This window comes from Dermochelys coriacea, chromosome 1, assembly GCF_009764565.3.
Source record: "Dermochelys coriacea isolate rDerCor1 chromosome 1, rDerCor1.pri.v4, whole genome shotgun sequence".
In the NCBI taxonomy this organism is placed as follows: domain Eukaryota; kingdom Metazoa; phylum Chordata; order Testudines; family Dermochelyidae; genus Dermochelys; species Dermochelys coriacea.
Genome location: NC_050068.2, coordinates 340176899 through 340195578, shown reverse-complemented (window position 1 = coordinate 340195578; position 18680 = coordinate 340176899). Strand labels below are relative to the sequence as shown.

The following is an 18680-nucleotide window of genomic DNA, read 5'->3' as shown; positions in this document are numbered from 1 at the left end:
GGAGGTACCTGGAAGTGGGACTGATCTCCCCACGAGAGCAGCCATGCAGGGGAAGAGGAAGTCCTGTCCCTTCCCAGCGTGGCTGTGACCAGAAGCTAAGAGCCCCCAGCTAGGGCGCTCCAGCAGCACGGAGGAGATCAGACTCACCGCCACGAACCTCCTCTGGCTGCAGGAAGCTCCACGGTTGCTGCCTTTGGAAGCCAACTCTGAAGGCAGCAAAGAAGTAAGGGTGGCAATCCAGCAAACCTCCTACAACAGCCTTGCAACCCCCCCCCAACCACCAGGATCCCTTTTTGGGTTGGGACCCCGACAGTTACAACACCCTGAAATTTCAATGTAAACTTCTGAAAACATGAAGTTGACTAACTTTAAAACCCTCCTGCTGTGAAATTGACCAAAATGGACCCTGAATTTGGTAGGGCCCTAATTATGAGGTATCAATAAACTTCGCAGGGACTCTGTGCACAAATCAGATGGCAGGAAGTAGCCAAACAGAAACTAAATGTAAAGGGCACAATATCACTATTATTGTCTAACATTAACTAGCTTTAACTAGTAACATTTTAATACTATTTACCCTAAGTGTTCCCACTAAAGGCCTAAAACAGGATGAACACAAAACATTCAGAAGAATACAAATTGTTGAAAAGGTAAGGAATTTACTTTCAGGAAAAAAAAACTGGACTCCATTTCTTTAGTGCAGGATATGGTTACTGAACTTTCCCCAAATGCCATTAGAAGTGGCACTGGAAATACACAATGTGGAAATTCCACGTTCTACCACAGATTTAGGGTCACTGCCCAAAATTTTTATTTCTAGATGTCTACAGAATTTAAGGATTTTATTTAGACTCTACATTCTCAAGGACACAGATCCTGGGGTATTTTTTACTTGTCTGTGAAGTATCCTACGCAATGTTCTACAATAATATGAACAACAAAGTAGTAAACAAAACAACACATTTTAGTTTATCTCACTTATAACTGTGAATATAACCTTTGGAAGGTGAACAAATGCAGTGAGGTCTTCCAGAAGCTACTGAAAAAGAATGAAATGATACATTTGAAGAGGAGTGAGATGTGTCTCATTCATCTCAATGGTTGATCCTGAAGCCTAAGAACAATGCTGTCATTTGGTATGTTTATGTTAAAAATGTTTAAATAGTGAAATAGTTTAACATTCTTTATCCAACAACTGTAAAATAAAATATTGCAAAAAAATCTAAAAGTATTAAGGTGGCAAGGTTTAATTACATAAATAATTACATGTTCATAGCTAAAAAGTTGTTTTATTTGGTTCTAAAAGCTACACTGCAAAAGAGGGAAAATACAGAAAATCTAGGGGAAGGCTAAAAGGCTAGAGGGGAGAGATTAAAGTTAGCAGAAAAGTAAGAAAAAAAATTGTTTTTATAATATTACTTTATACAGATATACATAATTTATTAAAGAATTTAGTCTTTTCTTGTGCTTTGAATTTGCTTTTAATAGAGACCAACAAATTTTCTCAGATTTTGTAAAAATGTCTACAGCATCCGGGGGATAAAGAATTTAGACTTTTTCCTTTAGATTTCCAGTGGCCATAGCTTTAAATCATTAAAGGTTAACCTAGCAGGTTGGACATTAAACAAGCAGATTTTGAACTATTCAGAGACTACATTCCTTTAAGCTATATGTGGTACTTTCTGAAATCTGAAACTTTTACATTCAAAGCTTTATCATACTTCTTGGAAAGTAAAAGGAGTCTTAAGTAGTAAAAATCTATCTGAAAGACAAACAAGAAATGACTAAATTAAATACATTTTTATTTACTTACTTAACACCATATCTGTCTCTAAACATGATATGATCCCTATATGTTCGATTTACATCAAGATCGATTTGCCTGATATCTGGTGAAGACCCCCGTGCTCGATGTTTTAATTTCTAGGAAAAATGGCAATAAAGAAATGAAATTAGGCAAAACTCTGCGGACATTTAAAATAGGAAGAAAAACTGCTTAAGGCCATAGAATTTATTGGTGGACAAAAACATTTGTAATCTGTGAACTTACAATGCTTATTATAGAAAATGATGGGGAAGCAAAGAGAAGCAAAGCAGGAATTGGGGATGGGGACACACATGGGCCCTCTCACCACACACCTGGATCCCCCTCACACTAAGCCCCTCTACACTTGGATGCTGCTGAGCTGAGCCTGCCTGTCTACACCTGGTGCAGAGAGGCAGGGCCCTGGGGTGTTTCTGAAGCAGGCCCAGCCCTTGCGCTGTGTCAGGGTTGGGTGCAGCCTCACCACCAAGTCCCTGTCCCGGGGAGGTGGAGAGGTGGCTGCAGAATGATCTCCCAACTCCATGCAGCCAGTGGCCTGTGCTCCCTACTGCCATGCTGGAGTCTCCGCAATTATTTATTAACAAATAAAATTTGCAGAATTTTTATTTTTTGGCACAGAATTTTTAATTTTTTGGTGCAGAATTCCCTCAGGAGTATAGTTTTCAGTTTCCCAACTTTGCACATAGCTGGCACCTTTCCAAATTGGATGACGACTTTTTTCATGATTATTATGAGAGGCCTTGATAAAATCCTACCAAGGCAGAAAAGGATAAGTGAAGACTGCTATGACAGCATTAACTTACAGGTTTCATTGTTTTACTTATTGGTCTGGCCCTTTGGCAATATCTAAGTTAGAGATTCTTTTGAAAGGTTTCAGAGTAGCAGCCATGTTAGTCTGTATTCGCAAAAAGAAAAGGAGTACTTGTGGCACCTTAGAGACTAACAAATTTATTAGAGCATAAGCTTTCGTGAGCTACAGCTCACTTCATTGGATGCATTTGGTGGAAAAAACAGAGGAGAGATTTATATACACACACACAGAGAACATGAAACAATGGGTTTATCATACACACTGTAAGGAGAGTGATCACTTAAGATAAGCCATCACCAGCAGCGGGGGTGGGGGGGCGGGCGGAAGGAGGAAAACCTTTCATGGTGACAAGTGGTATGATCTGGATGAAAACTAGAGGCATGCAGGTAGGAATAGCGGTCAGTAGGTTTCCGATATAGGGTGGTGTTTATGTGACCATCGCTTATTAGCACTCGATCCATTGTCTACAGCCAAGCGCTACGATATAACCGCATTTGCTCCAACCCCTCAGACAGAGACAAACACCTACAAGATCTCTATCATGCATTCCTACAACTACAATACCCACCTGCTGAAGTGAAGAAACAGATTGACAGAGCCAGAAGAGTACCCAGAAGTCACCTACTACAGGACAGGCCCAACAAAGAAAACAACAGAACGCCACTAGCCATCACCTTCAGCCCCCAACTAAAACCTCTCCAACGCATCATCAAGGATCTTCAACCTATCCTGAAGGACGACCCATCACTCTCACAGATCTTGGGAGACAGACCAGTCCTTGCTTACAGACAGCCCCCCAATCTGAAGCAAATACTCACCAGCAACCACACACCACACAACAGAACCACTAACCCAGGAACCTATCCTTGCAACAAAGCCCGTTGCCAACTCTGTCCACATATCTATTCAGGGGATACCATCATAGGGCCTAATCACATCAGCCACACTACCAGAGGCTCGTTCACCTGCGCATCTACCAATGTGATATATGCCATCATGTGCTAGCAATGCCCCTCTGCCATGTACATTGGCCAAACTGGACAGTCTCTACGTAAAAGAATGAATGGACACAAATCAGATGTCAAGAATTATAACATTCAAAAACCAGTTGGAGAACACTTCAATCTCTCTGGTCACTCGATCACAGACCTAAGAGTGGCTATACTTCAACAAAAAAGCTTCAAAAACAGACTCCAACGAGAGACTGCTGAATTGGAATTCATTTGCAAACTGGATACAATTAACTTAGGCTTGAATAGAGACTGGGAATGGATGAGTCATTACACAAAGTAAAACTATTTCCCCATGGTATTTCTCCCTCCCACCCACCCCACCCCCTACTGTTCCTCTGATATTCTTGTTAACTGCTGGAATTAGCCTACCTTGCTTGTCACCATGAAAGGTTTTCCTCCTTCCCCCCCCTCCCCCCGCTGGTGATGGCTTATCTTAAGTGATCACTCTCCTTACAGTGTGTATGATAAACCCATTGTTTCATGTTCTGTGTGTGTGTGTGTGTGTGTGTGTGTGTGTGTGTGTGTGTGTGTGTGTGTGTGTGTGTGTGTGTGTGTGTGTGTGTGTGTGTGTGTAAATCTCTCCTCTGTTTTTTCCACCAAATGCATCCGATGAAGCGAGCTGTAGCTCACGAAAGCTTATGCTCTAATAAATTTGTTAGTCTCTAAGGTGCCACAAGTTCTCCTTTTCTTTTAGAGATTCTTTTGTATTTCATTTCTCTGTATGTTGTTTGGGTTGAATTGTATAATCACTTTACAAGTTCCCAATACAATTTTACATTTAAAATATATTGTAGGACGGGAGGTGGATAGACCATGCTTCTGTGTCTACCCTGTTTTGGGGGTTAGACTGACAATCATAACCAAAGAACTCCAAATATGTCCTCACTTCCACACTAGAAAAAGGATCTTCTCCTATATCTTATATGTATTCGTCACAGAATAGGTCTCCTCCTTGTTTGGCATTTTCCTTAATATTTTCATCTTTGTCCTCCAAATGCCTGATACACCACAGTAATTGAACCTGTACTATGTATATAGAAAAGGAGTACTTGTGGCACCTTAGAGACTAAAAAATTTATTTGAGCATGAGCTTTCGTGAGCTACAGCTCTCACGAAAGCTTATGCTCAAATAAATTTGTTAGTCTCTAAGGTGCCACAAGTACTCCTTTTCTTTTTGCGAATACAGACTAACACGGCTGCTACTCTGAAACCTGTACTATGTATATGATAGTCTACCAAAAAGCTATTCTTATGTCTAAGCATACTTTCTTTGTAGAAAGTTCCCCCATCACAAATTTCTGTGACTAGCTTGTAAATTCTTTTAGATTTATAAAAGGCATATTCATTCTTGTGTGAATTCAGCAGAACCTCACTTATCCATATTTTATGGTAAAATTACTACCTCCATTTCTCAGCAAAGATTTAGCAACAGATAGCTGAAATGGGTTGCAAAAGCCAAAGACTTAAAATATGTTTACACAAAAAACTCGACAGAAATGTACTTTACTCCATTAGAACATTGGCTAAGACATTATGAAATATTATAATAAACTAAAATACAGTTGTTAAAATAAATCAATAAAGCACATTTCATGGTACCTAGCTTTGTTTATTTTTATTGTGCTTGTTCTCTTAAGTTCTCAAAATTCAGTAAATTGCAATATTCTCTCCAATAATTACTGCAAACTAACAAGGTTTTGTTTTATAAACATTTGCAGAGTACTTTACATCTTCAAAGTGCTTTACAAACATTAAATTAATTCATCTTGGTTATTCTCAAAGCTTGATTTTAATTGCTTTCCCTTTGACCAAACATTCAAATACATGAAACTCCTCTGGATTCAAACAACCCCGTTATTGTTTTATTTTTAAAACTTACGGAATATTTACCACCATACTTTCTTTTTTAAAGAAATTTGCCTCCAGCTCCAATACAACAGTGGGAACCACTGCCAAAGTTTCACAAGATGAGGGCAGGACCATGAGATATAGTGCTTCAAGCTTACTTTCTGGCTAGTGATTAGTATGGTCTTTCACCCATGACTGCCTCCTTCTGCAAAGCAGAAATCAAACTTACAGGGCTTCAGGGTTTTTTTAGGGCTTGTCCGCACATGAAAATTAATCCAGAATAAAGCAGGGGGTGAATGTGAAGTGGATGAACTATATTCCTTATTGTTTGTTTGTTAATATTTCAAATTAACTTAATAAATTTCCGAAGTGGATTAAGCTAATTCAGAATAAGGACTCATTCTGGAGTAAGTGTGCACACGTGGGTAAAAGCTCACTCCCACAAAGTTGTGTTGGTTCTGCAGGACTAATAAGAGTAAAAAACAAAAAACAATACAAGGAGAAAAAACTCACACAAAGGCCACCCCCCACCAATTACTTTTTTCACTGAATTAAGCAGATAGGGCTTTTGGGGCGGGGGGAGGGGGAGATTCTGCCGAGTAAAATGATGCTACTTTTATAGTCATTTTCTGAATAGAACTTTGCACTTTATTTATTTGATTGATGGGGGAGGGAATCTGAAGAATTATATACATTACAAAACCAAAAAGTAAGTGGGTCAAATGCTGAGCCCCCATGGGTTTCTCTTTGGCTACAGAGTTGAAAATACAGTTAAATACAATTTCTATTCCTTTCACTACATTGCGTAAAATAAAAGCTCAATATTTCCCAGCATCTAAGAGTTTGCGATTGGTAATTCTAATGGGAAATTTTGCAAACTCACATTATAAAAGTCTTTCATTTCTTCTTTCATTTTAGGGACATCAAGTAGTAAACACCAGACTTCACCTCTCAGCTGCAGTGGGATTCCTTTATAAATTCTCCTATGGAACTGTAAAAAGAAAAAAATAATCTGAATGCAGAACAAGCCAGAAAACCTTGAGCTGAGCGAGGGCCTTCCCTGCATCAAGCATTATTATCAAAAGAAGAAGGTCATAATATTATCAATCAGCCCTGAAGTAGTACTGGAAGTAGTTTGGCAGGTTCAGCGTGTCTAATAAATACTGGTAACTGGGATCCCTGTTGGCAGCCTTAGCAGAGAGGCCAAGAACTAGACATGGAGACCGAACTACCCTCTCATTCCTGGAAGAGGTTCTTCCAGGTCAGGACATGCACAATGGCAGGACTAGTTGGAGAAACTTGTGTTGCTGCTGCCTGTGCTATATTTATTCCATGAGTAGATACCTGAAGCGTTGTCCGTCTGGCACTGTACATAAGCACTAAGATCAAACAAAATTAGTTCCAAAGTAGTCCACACGTAACTCGCTATTATTATGCAGTGTGAATTAAGTTTCTGAGAGGGGGGGAAAAGATAATCCAGTAGTATACTACAACTCTGAAAAATTAGTAACACTCAAAACATGTGGCACTATCCTTTTTGAAAATGTCCTGTAGGACTGTAACGCCGAGGATATGTCTACACAGCAATCAGGAGGTGTGAGCGCAGCTCATGTGTCATACCCAAAACAACTTTGATTTAGCTCAAAATGTAGCCACAGCAACATGGGTGGTAGCATGGCTAGCCACTTGAGTATGTATCTAGAGTCGTGGGCAGGGCTGTACATAGGAGGCTAGCCGTCCCGCTGCCCTTGCTACCATGGCTACACTGCTATTGCTACTCAAGCCAGCTTTGATCTCTAGCTAGCTCAGGTATGCCTACAGAAATGGCACTCAAACCTCCTGATTGCAGTGTAGACTTACCCTGAATTAAAGTGCATGCAAGTATAAGACCATCACAAATACAGGAAATATTACATATCAAACGAACAGATTTCAGGTCAGATATTCTGGTAACTGTCACATTTGGAGAGATCTGATCAAAGTCAACTAATAAGTAATTAGACATTTTTTCTGCTTAGCTGTGCATTATGCATTACAAATTATACAAAAATGCATTCTTAAAAGGATTTAATGCTTTTGGCTGCAGTGACAAATACTGTATGGTAGATAGTCATGATGTAACAGTATTGCCCGATTCATAGATACTAAGGTCAGAAGGGAAAAAATAGCCAGAGCCTCGCGAACCAGCGGAGCGGCAGCGAACCAGCGGAGCAGCGGGGACAGCAGAGCAGCTCACAGCAGGAGTTTGCCTGGGACTGGTAAGTATCCGAGTGTGTGTGTTTGCTTGCTGAGGAAGTATCCGAGCGTGTGTTTGCTGGGAGGGCAGGGAGAGAGCCTGAGTGAGTGTCTGATTGGCTGCTAGCCTGCAGGGGGCGGGCATTAGGGTGTCTGTGTGTTTGCGTCAGGGAAGCCTGGCTGTTTAAAAATAGCCAGAGCCTCGCGAACCAGCTGAGCGGCAGCGGAGCAGCGGGGACAGCAGAGCAGCTCACAGCAGGAGTTTGCCTGGGAGTTCGCCTGGAGTGAGCCCAGTGAGGCTTACATCTTGCCAACGTCTCTGAGGAAGCTCATAGTAGGTAGGTGATATGGAAGGGGGGGGTTCAGCTGCTGTGACCTGCACTGGATGTGCCATGTTTGTCTTTCTTCCACAGGACAGAAGCGACTTTGTCTGTACAAAGTGCAAGCTGGTCTCCATATTGGAAGAGAAGATTGAAGGTCTGGAGCAACAGGTAACGACCCTGCGTTGTATACGAGAGACTGAGGATTTTCTGGACCAAACTCAGGATAGCCTTCTAGGGGCACAAAGCTCTAAAGATATAGAGCAGGTTGCACAGAGGAGCCAAGAGGCCAGTGAAGAAGCTCGGCAACATGTGACCTCCAGAAGAGGTAAGCGGAATGTCCGGGTTCCAGTAACACAGACACAGGTAACTAACCGCTTTCATGTTCTCTCCACAGGTACCAATGCGGAGAGTGGACCAGATGATATGTCTGGGGGGAGAAAGCGGAAGGAGACTCCGCTGGTTGGGAGGCATGAGATGCGATGTCCTGAGGTTGGGGGTTCCACGACCACCACTCCCAAGAGGAGAAGGCGGGTGGTGGTGGTCGGGGACTCTCTCCTCCGGGGGACTGAGTCATCTATCTGCCGCCCTGACCGGGAAAACCGAGAAGTCTGCTGCTTGCCAGGGGCTAAGATTCGTGATGTGACGGAGAGACTGCCGAGACTCATCAAGCCCTCGGATCGCTACCCCTTCCTGCTCCTCCACGTGGGCACCAATGATACTGCCAAGAATGACCTTGAGCGGATCACTGCGGACTACGTGGCTCTGGGAAGAAGGATAAAGGAGTTGGAGGCACAAGTGGTGTTCTCGTCCATCCTCCCCGTGGAAGGAAAAGGCCTGGGTAGGGACCGTCGAATCGTGGAGGTCAACGAATGGCTACGCAGGTGGTGTCGGAGAGAAGGCTTTGGATTCTTTGACCATGGGATGGTGTTCCATGAAGGAGGAGTGCTGGGCAGAGACGGGCTCCATCTTACGAAGAGAGGGAAGAACATCTTTGCCAGCAGGCTGGCTAACCTAGTGAGGAGGGCTTTAAACTAGGTTCACCGGGGGAAGGAGACCAAAGCCCTGAGGTAAGTGGGAAAGCGGGATACCGGGAGGAAGCACAGGCAGGAATGTCTGTGAGGGGAGGGCTCCTGCCTCATACTGGGAATGAGGGGCGATCAACAGGTTATCTCAAGTGCTTATATACAAATGCACAAAGCCTTGGAAACAAGCAGGGAGAACTGGAGGTCCTGGTGATGTCAAGGAATTATGACGTGATTGGAATAACAGAGACTTGGTGGGATAACTCACATGACTGGAGTACAGTCATGGATGGTTATAAACTGTTCAGGAAGGACAGGCAGGGCAGAAAAGGTGGGGGAGTAGCACTGTATGTAAGGGAGCAGTATGACTGCTCAGAGCTCCGGTACGAAACTGTGGAAAAACCTGAGTGTCTCTGGATTAAGTTTAGAAGTGTGTGCAACAAGAGTGATGTCATGGTGGGAGTCTGCTATAGACCACCGGACCAGGGGGATGAGGTGGATGAGGCTTTCTTCCGGCAACTCACGGAAGCTACTAGATCGCATGCCCTGATTCTCATGGGTGACTTTAATTTTCCTGATATCTGCTGGGAGAGCAATACAGCGGTGCATAGACAATCCAGGAAGTTTTTGGAAAGCGTAGGGGACAATTTCCTGGTGCAAGTGCTAGGGGAGCCAACTAGGGGGAGCGCTTTTCTTGACCTGCTGCTCACAAACCGGGTAGAATTAGTGGGGGAAGCAAAAGTGGATGGGAATCTGGGAGGCAGTGACCATGAGTTGGTTGAGTTCAGGATCCTGACGCAGGGAAGAAAGGTAAGCAGCAGGATACGGACCCTGGACTTCAGGAAAGCAGACTTTGACTCCCTCAGGGAACAGATGGCCAGGATCCCCTGGGGGACTAACATGAAAGGGAAGGGAGTCCAGGAGAGCTGGCTGTATTTCAAGGAATCCCTGTTGAGGTTACAGGGACAAACCATCCCGATGAGTCGAAAGAATAGTAAATATGGCAGGCGACCAGCTTGGCTTAATGGTGAAATCCTAGCGGATCTTAAACATAAAAAAGAAGCTTACAAGAAGTGGAAGGTTGGACATATGACCAGGGAAGAGTATAAAAATATTGCTCGGGCATGTAGGAAAGATATCAGGAGGGCCAAATCGCACCTGGAGCTGCAGCTAGCAAGAGATGTCAAGAGTAACAAGAAGGGTTTCTTCAGGTATGTTGCCAACAAGAAGAAAGCCAAGGAAAGTGTGGGCCCCTTACTGAATGAGGGAGGCAAGCTAGTGGCAGAGGATGTGGAAAAAGCTAATGTACTCAATGCTTTTTTTGCCTCTGTTTTCACTAACAAGGTCAGCTCCCAGACTGCTGTGCTGGGCATCACAAAATGGGGAAGAGATGGCCAGCCCTCTGTAGAGATAGAGGTGGTTAGGGACTATTTAGAAAAGCTGGACGTGCACAAGTCCATGGGGCCGGACGAATTGCATCCGAGAGTGCTGAGGGAATTGGCGGCTGTGATTGCAGAGCCCTTGGCCATTATCTTTGAAAACTCGTGGCGAACTGGGGAAGTCCCGGATGACTGGAAAAAGGCTAATGTAATGCCCATCTTTAAAAAAGGGAAGAAGGAGGATCCTGGGAACTACAGGCCGGTCAGCCTCACCTCAGTCCCTGGAAAAATCATGGAGCAGGTCCTCAAAGAATCAATCCTGAAGCACTTAGAGGAGAGGAAAGTGATCAGGAACAGTCAGCATGGATTCACCAAGGGAAGGTCATGCCTGACTAATCTAATCGCCTTTTATGATGAGATTACTGGTTCTGTGGATGAAGGGAAAGCAGTGGATGTATTGTTTCTTGACTTTAGCAAAGCTTTTGACACGGTCTCCCACAGCATTCTTGTCAGCAAGTTAAGGAAGTATGGGCTGGATGAATGCACTATAAAGGTGGGTAGAAAGCTGGCTAGATTGTCGGGCTCAACGGGTAGTGATCAATGGCTCCATGTCTAGTTGGCAGCCGGTGTCAAGTGGAGTGCCCCAGGGGTCGGTCCTGGGGCCCGTTTTGTTCAATATCTTCATAAATGATCTGGAGGATGGTGTGGATTGCACTCTCAGCAAATTTGCGGATGATACTAAACTGGGAGGAGTGGTAGATACGCTGGAGGGGAGGGATAGGATACAGAAGGACCTAGACAAATTGGAAGATTGGGCCAAAAGAAATCTAATGAGGTTCAATAAGGATAAGTGCAGGGTCCTGCACTTAGGATGGAAGAATCCAATGCACCGCTACAGACTAGGGACCGAATGGCTCGGCAGCAGTTCTGCGGAAAAGGACCTAGGGGTGACAGTGGACGAGAAGCTGGATATGAGTCAGCAGTGTGCCCTTGTTGCCAAGAAGGCCAATGGCATTTTGGGATGTATAAGTAGGGGCATAGCGAGCAGATCGAGGGACGTGATCATTCCCCTCTATTCGACACTGGTGAGGCCTCATCTGGAGTACTGTGTCCAGTTTTGGGCCCCACACTACAAGAAGGATGTGGATAAATTGGAAAGAGTACAGCGAAGGGCAACAAAAATGATTAGGGGTCTAGAGCACATGACTTATGAGGAGAGGCTGAGGGAGCTGGGATTGTTTAGTCTGCAGAAGAGAAGAATGAGGGGGGGATTTGATAGCTGCTTTCAACTACCTGAAAGGGGGTTTCAAAGAGGATGGCTCTAGACTGTTCTCAATGGTAGCAGATGACAGAACGAGGAGTAATGGTCTCAAATTGCAATGGGGGAGGTTTAGATTGGATATTAGGAAAAACTTTTTCACTAAGAGGGTGGTGAAACACTGGAATGCGTTACCTAGGGAGGTGGTAGAATCTCCTTCCTTAGAGGTTTTTAAGGTCAGGCTTGACAAAGCCCTGGCTAGGATGATTTAACTGGGACTTGGTCCTGCTTTGAGCAGGGGGTTGGACTAGATGACCTTCTGGGGTCCCTTCCAACCCTGATATTCTATGATTCTATGATTCTATGACCATTCTGATCATCTAGTCCAACCTCCTGCACAGCGCAGGCCACAGAATCTCACCCACCCACTCCTACAAAAAACCTCACCTATGTCTGAGCTATTGAAGTCCTCAAATCGTGGTTTAAAGACTTCAAGGAGCAGAGAAGCCTCCCTCAAGTGACCCATGCCCCATGCTACAGAGGAAGGCGAAAAACCTCCAGGGCCTCTCCAATCTCCCCTGGAGGAAAATTCCTTCCCGCCCCAAATATGGCGATCAGCTAAACCCTGAGCATATGGGCAAGATTCACCAGCCAGATACTACAGAAAATTCTTTCCTGGGTAACTCAGATCCCATCCATCTAATATCGCATCTCAGGGGATTAGGCCTATTTACCCTGAATATTTAAAGATCAGTTACTTACCAAAATCCCATTATCCCATCATACCATCTCCTCCATAAGCTTATCGAGTAGAATCTTAAAACCAGATAGATCTTTTGCCCCCACTGCTTCCCTTGGAAGGCTATTCCAAAACTTCACTCCTCTGATGGTTAAAAACCTTCGTCTAATTTCAAGTCTAAATTTCCTGGTGGCCAGTTTATACCCATTTGTTCTTGGGTCCACACTGGTGCTGAGCTGAAATAATTCCTCTCCCTCTCCTGTATTTATCCCTCTGATATATTTATAGAGAGCAATCATATCTCCCCTCAACCTTCTTTTAGTTAGGCTAAACAAGCCAAGCTCCTTAAGTCTCCTTTCATAAGACAAGTTTTCCATTCCTCAGATCTCCTAGTAGCCCTTCTCTGAACCTGCTCCAGTTTGAATTCATCCTTTTTAAACATGGGAGACCAGAACTGCACACAGTATTCTAGGTGAGGTCTCACCAGTGCCTTGTATAACGGTACTAAAACCTCCTTAACCCTACTGGAAATGCCTCTCCTGATGCATCCCAAAACCGCATTAGCTTTTTTCACAGCCATATCACATTGAAGCTCATAGTCATCCTATGATCAACCAATACTCCAAGGTCCTTCTCCTCTTCCGTTACTTCTAATTGATGCGTCCCCAGCTTATAACTAAAATTCTTGTTATTAATCCCTAAATGCATAACCTTACACTTCTCACTATTAAATTTCATCCTATTACTATTACTCCAGTTTACAAGGTCATCCAGATCCGCCTGTAAAATATCCCGATCCTTCTCTGAATTGGCAATTCCTCCCAGCTTTGTATCATCTGCAAACTTTATTAGCACACTCCCACTTTTTGTGCCAAGATCAGTCATAAAAAGACTAAATAAGATTGGTCCCAAAACCGATCCCTGAGGAACTCCACTGGTAACCTCCCTCCAACCTGACAATTCACCTTTCAGTAGGACCTGTTGCAGTCTCCCCTTTAACCAATTCCTTATCCACCTTTTGATGTTCATATTGATCCCCATCTTCTCCAATTTAACTAATAATTCCCCATGTGGCACGGTATCAAATGCCTTACTGAAATCTAGGTAAATTAGATCCACTGCATTTCCTTTATCTAAAAAATCTGTTACTTTTTCAAAAAAGGAGATTAGGTTGGTTTGGCACGATCTACCTTTTGTAAAACCATGTTGTATTTTGTCCTATTTACCATTGACTTCAATGTCCTTAACTAATTTCTCCAATGCCAATACATGTTGTGAAAGCTAGTTTTAATGATGCAATACAAATTAATTTCCCCATAGATATGTTGTTACACTAAGACACATACAGAAAGGATGAGAAATGGGGGAGAAAGGCACCACTCAGTACTTGTACATCTCCTTCCAATTACACGGCCCATCTACCAACACGTGAAAGTAATGACTATGTTTTTCCATGCTTTTTGGAAGTCCTGCCTCTAAAACATTCTACTGTACTTGGGCTACAGAAAACAACACCAAAATTGTCAAACACTGGGAAAGTCCTGCATGAACCAGAAGTAAAGGTTAGATCAGTGAGGACTCATCCAACCCTCCATTGACCACAGGATTTGTGGCCCAGTGTGGAACCCTTTGAGGGAAGGAAATGAGATAAAGAACAGAAATGGATGATACTCTCGAGCATTCTTCCCACTTACAAAATAAGCTGAATATCTGCACCAATCATTCATGGAAACAATGCTTTTAAATGATGGTATTTCTTTGAATGCCATCTACAATATAGGTTTCAGAGTAGCAGCCGTGTTAGTCTGTATTTGCAAAAAGAAAAGGAGTACTTGTGGCACCTTAGAGACTAACAAATTTATTAGAGCATAAGCTTTCGTGAGCTACAGCTCACTTCATCAATGCATCCGATGAAGTGAGCTGTAGCTCACGAAAGCTTATGCTCTAATAAATTTGTTAGTCTCTAAGGTGCCACAAGTACTCCTTTTCTATCTACAATATAGTATCCTTTTGGAGATACGGTAAAGCAAGCACATGCACCTCACCCACAGCAGGTCTCAATAGCTCTGTGGTAAGCAGAAATCCCTCTGAACTTAACATAGCTAGTTTGGTTAGCAGTAGAAATATCACTAAAATAGTAAACAATAGGCCAGTATTAAATCAAATAGTTCTGATGCTCCTATATGCAGTGCAATACATTTCTCATTCCCCTATGGAGCAAGCAGCATGTTACAGTGTTAATATACTTCAAGATATAAACCTAACCAATATGTGACTTTAACATAAAAATATCTTTGAGTTTATATATTTTGAGGTTTTTTAATAAATACACACACACACCCCATACACCCAAAGAGGAATATGTAGGATATTGCAAATTTTAAAAAGTATATTTGGACAAATGGACTGGAGGTTAAGAATGAATTGTTTCTATTTACTTTTCCATTTGCAGCATCTTATGTTGTACCACCATTGTAGTACTTGTGCAGCTAAAGATTTTGCTGTTATTATATCACAGAAAATCTAGACTGACTCTTACTATGTACTGCATTTCTTCTCACCCATTACCCTAGTATATCATAACTGAAAGCATGAGACAGTACACAATATCAGCATAATTAAAAAACATAGATCTTTCTTCTGAAATTTCGTAACTGGTTTTGTAGTCATTTCATGCAGATAAAACATTGACTATAAACCAAACGAGAGGTAATTCAATAATAGATCTATTGGATTGTTTTTTAATTTAACATGCTTTGAAAGTCACAATAGATCAAGTGACACGTTACTGCATACATAAAGCATCTATATGAATTATGATTGTAATCTAGGCAGCAATTTAAAAACAACTCTTCCACCCCAAAGAGAGAGAATCTTAGTCTTACTTTCATTTATGATTTTAACTCAAGTTTCCAGAGGCGAAAGGCTAGTAAACAAGCCACTGGGGTAAACCTTGGGCTATTTGGGCAACAGAAATCCCTATTTTAAAGATACATTTTCAAGTAGTTCAGATCTAAGCTTTAGGTTTAGGAATGTACTAAATGTACTAGGTGATTATTTAAATTTTTAAAATTCTTTCATTTTTAATAATCCAAGGACCAGAGGTCCATTCAAAAGTACAATGTGGAAGGCTAAAAAGCATGAAGAGTAGTGGCCAACTTAGAGCTTCTCAAAGATAGGGAAATTTATCACTCAATTGCCCTCTCTACTATACAAGGCAGATGTACACAATCCTTCACCATTGCAAAAAGTATATGCACATCAACCAGAAAGACTGTGATCTCAAAAAGCTTGCTGTCTAAAGGCACAATCAGACATACTGGGGTTGTGTATAGATTTTAGCACATACATTTTGCTGCTATTATTCCATAACCTAAATTTCTACATGATTTTGTCAGCTTCATGCACATTAAAAAGGCTGGCAAATGCTTGGGTGAGAATTTTCATTTAAAAATTTTGGGTGAAATGTATTGCTTGTAAAAGGAATTGGATTGCCCATCTTGGAGGCTGCAATCCTCTGTTTATCCACAGAACAGACATGGTGACAGCAGTATTGTAAGGCCTTGTCTACATTAGAAAGTTTTGCTGCTTTAACTATACTGATATAAAGCACCTGGCAGGTGTGCAACAAATGGGGTGGGGAGACGTGCTCCCCTCCTCTCCTCTCCTCTCTTGGGTCGGCATGCTGCAAATGGGAAGCACCTTTTTTCCTCTTCCTTCCACACACTCACTGTGTGTGCAAGTGGGTGGGACCTTCTTCTCTCTTAGGTACTAGTGGAAATAAGGGTTGTCTCTCTGCCAATCTGGGCATCTGTATAAATGTAGGGGGGAGTCCTCCCTTTCACCCCAGCTGTACATGCAAAAGGGGGAGTTCCCTTCCTCTGCTCTCCAGAATGGGTGTGCTAATGAAGGAAATCTCCCACCATGTGTGTATGAAAATGGAGTTCAAACAAGTGTTTGTAAAGGATGTGTGGTCAGATGTACCTCAGAGGTAGCAACCCTACCGGGGGAGAGGAGCAAGTGATGAGGGCGGGGCTTCAGGGGAAACTGGTGAAGAAGGGGTGGGGCTTTAGGGAAAAAGGCTGGTCAGGTTACCAGCCATTAGCAAGGAGGCAACCTCCCCTGCCCAGTCTGTCTCAGCCTTCATCTGCAGGGATAACTAACCATAAGTGAGAAGGTGATTAATTCTTCAGGGCCCATTTTCGGACACCAATCACCAGTTGTGATACTTTTTGTTTGGAACTTTGGAATGATGCAGCTCTTTTCCAAATATCCATCCAACAAACATCAGATACTAATGACTTTCAGTAGCTATCAAACTAGGCTGAAATTGATCTAGAAATCAGTAAGTTAAAGGTCCTATCCTATTACCAGTCCCCTATATCATGCCATTCTCCTAATCAGGTGATAATTATTGCAGTACAGGTGTACTTTAATAAACTAGCATTTTTGCCATTTCATAACAATGTTGTTGCTTGTTTCTTCATCCATTTCCATCAATTATTCTCTTAATCAACAAGCTATACATTGGAGAAAAATTTACTAACAGATCTATATTCTAAATAAACACACAGGGTTGGAAAAAGGAGGAGTGGGGAAAGGTCAGCAAGATACTGAGCATCTGCACTTAATGGACGCTCCATAATCTATACTTTGTGATACAAACTTCTTGCTGAAATAAAAACAAAACCGAATCATGTATGGAATAACAGCCAAAGGCCTGAGCACTGCATTATTGAACAAAATACCCTTTGAAAATGAGTGACACTCAGAAAGGAGAGAGATTTGTTTTCAGGGTCTCAACAGAGTGGGCAACTCTACCACGCTATGTGCCCACTCAGGCTGAAACAACCAGCAACTAGGACAGCTCTCTGAAATCCTGAGTTGAAGGTTGATGATAAAAGAGCTAACAGAACTATTGTGAAAGCGAAGTTGGAAGAACAGTCAGCATAAATAACTTGAACAAACAAGTGAAAGGTTCACAAAGCAGAACATCCTCCATGGAAAAAATATTAGGACCCAACAGGGCTATTCAAAGCTACGGGAAAATATTGATGTGAGCAAACATTTGTAATTGATTTGATCAGAAGTTCTGCAGTATTGGAGAGGCATGTAGACAACCTGCAGAATAATGCCACACCTCATTTTGGTCTTCCCTGCAAGCCCTACAGACTCAAATCCAGTGACTTTGCTCTCAAAACTATTGCTTAATTTAAACAGAGGCAGATCCTGTCATTATTGAGAGATGTTGCAAGATTCTGACTAGAAACACAACAGAACACTAGATTAAGGACTCCCATTGTCTGACAGGTTTCAGAGACAGAAAGAAGCTCAAAAGCTGCCAGAAACAAGATTGATATCTCCTTTGAAGGAAGAAAATCTTTCATGACATAGGCTCAATTACACAGGCAATAAGAAGGGAAAGGAATGTGAAAGATTTTTTTTTTTTAAATAGGAGGGAATAGACAGAGCCATACCATATCCAGCAAAACCAGGAGCTTTATACAGCAGAAAACCTCTCCTTTATGATAAGTCTTCAGCTACCACATTGCTAAAGGACAGTCAAACGAAAAAGCAAATGGAATATTAGCATATTTAAGTCTATCACCATTAAGTTGTACATTGCTATTATCCTATATAGCAAATATACAGTTATATACCTGCATTGGAAATAGCTGTTTTTGTACATTATCATATGACTTGCATGATCATAAACAGATTTTGTATTCTCTCTAGATTCAAAAATAAAACAAAATACACACACTAGAACTATTACAGTCCTCCAGAAATGGAGGAATTTTCATTAACCGAACTATAACAATATCTGATTTAAAAGAAATTACAGTGCTACGTTTACATATTTGTTTTTCTTGTTAGAGATATTATATATTTCAGTAAACTGTTATTGTCTGAAAATATTTCTCCATAACAGCATAGCATTATGAAATTGGAACAGCGCCCTTAGCATTAAACATGATGAAAAAATTATGCAAGTATTACATATAAAAATGTAATCAATTTTTTTTTTAAAATGAAGGCTTCTACATCTGGCACACTCTGGGGTTGAACCTCAGCTCGGGTAAATTGTCATAGCACTATTGATATAACTGAACTCAGATTTCAATGGAGCTATGACAATCTACACTAGCTGAGAATATGTCCCCCTGCCTTTGAGAGAGAGAGAGAAGTGGCTGTAGAATTGAATCCTTAAGTAGTTCTTTCCAACT

The 18680-nt window shown here is 42.0% G+C and overlaps 1 protein-coding gene and 1 long non-coding RNA gene across 6 annotated transcripts in view; both read right to left on the bottom strand.

Moving 5' to 3' along the window:
* The window catches only part of USP6NL (USP6 N-terminal like), a 230798-nt gene that overhangs the window by 47597 nt on the left and 164521 nt on the right, over window positions 1–18680 (bottom strand). For all 5 annotated transcript variants that reach the window (XM_038397301.2, XM_038397294.2, XM_043498623.1 and 2 more), the window contains 2 exons: window positions 6381–6488; window positions 1814–1923 (listed from right to left, as the gene is read on the bottom strand). In XM_038397301.2, coding sequence (XP_038253229.1) covers window positions 1814–1923; window positions 6381–6488 — 218 coding nt within the window. The remainder of the gene's footprint in view (window positions 1–1813; window positions 1924–6380; window positions 6489–18680) is intronic.
* On the bottom strand, window positions 2517–6374 carry LOC122456867. The gene is made up of 3 exons (XR_006275991.1): window positions 4861–6374; window positions 4324–4670; window positions 2517–2685 (listed from the first exon to the last, which is right to left on the bottom strand). It is a non-coding gene; the product is annotated as an uncharacterized LOC122456867 (long non-coding RNA).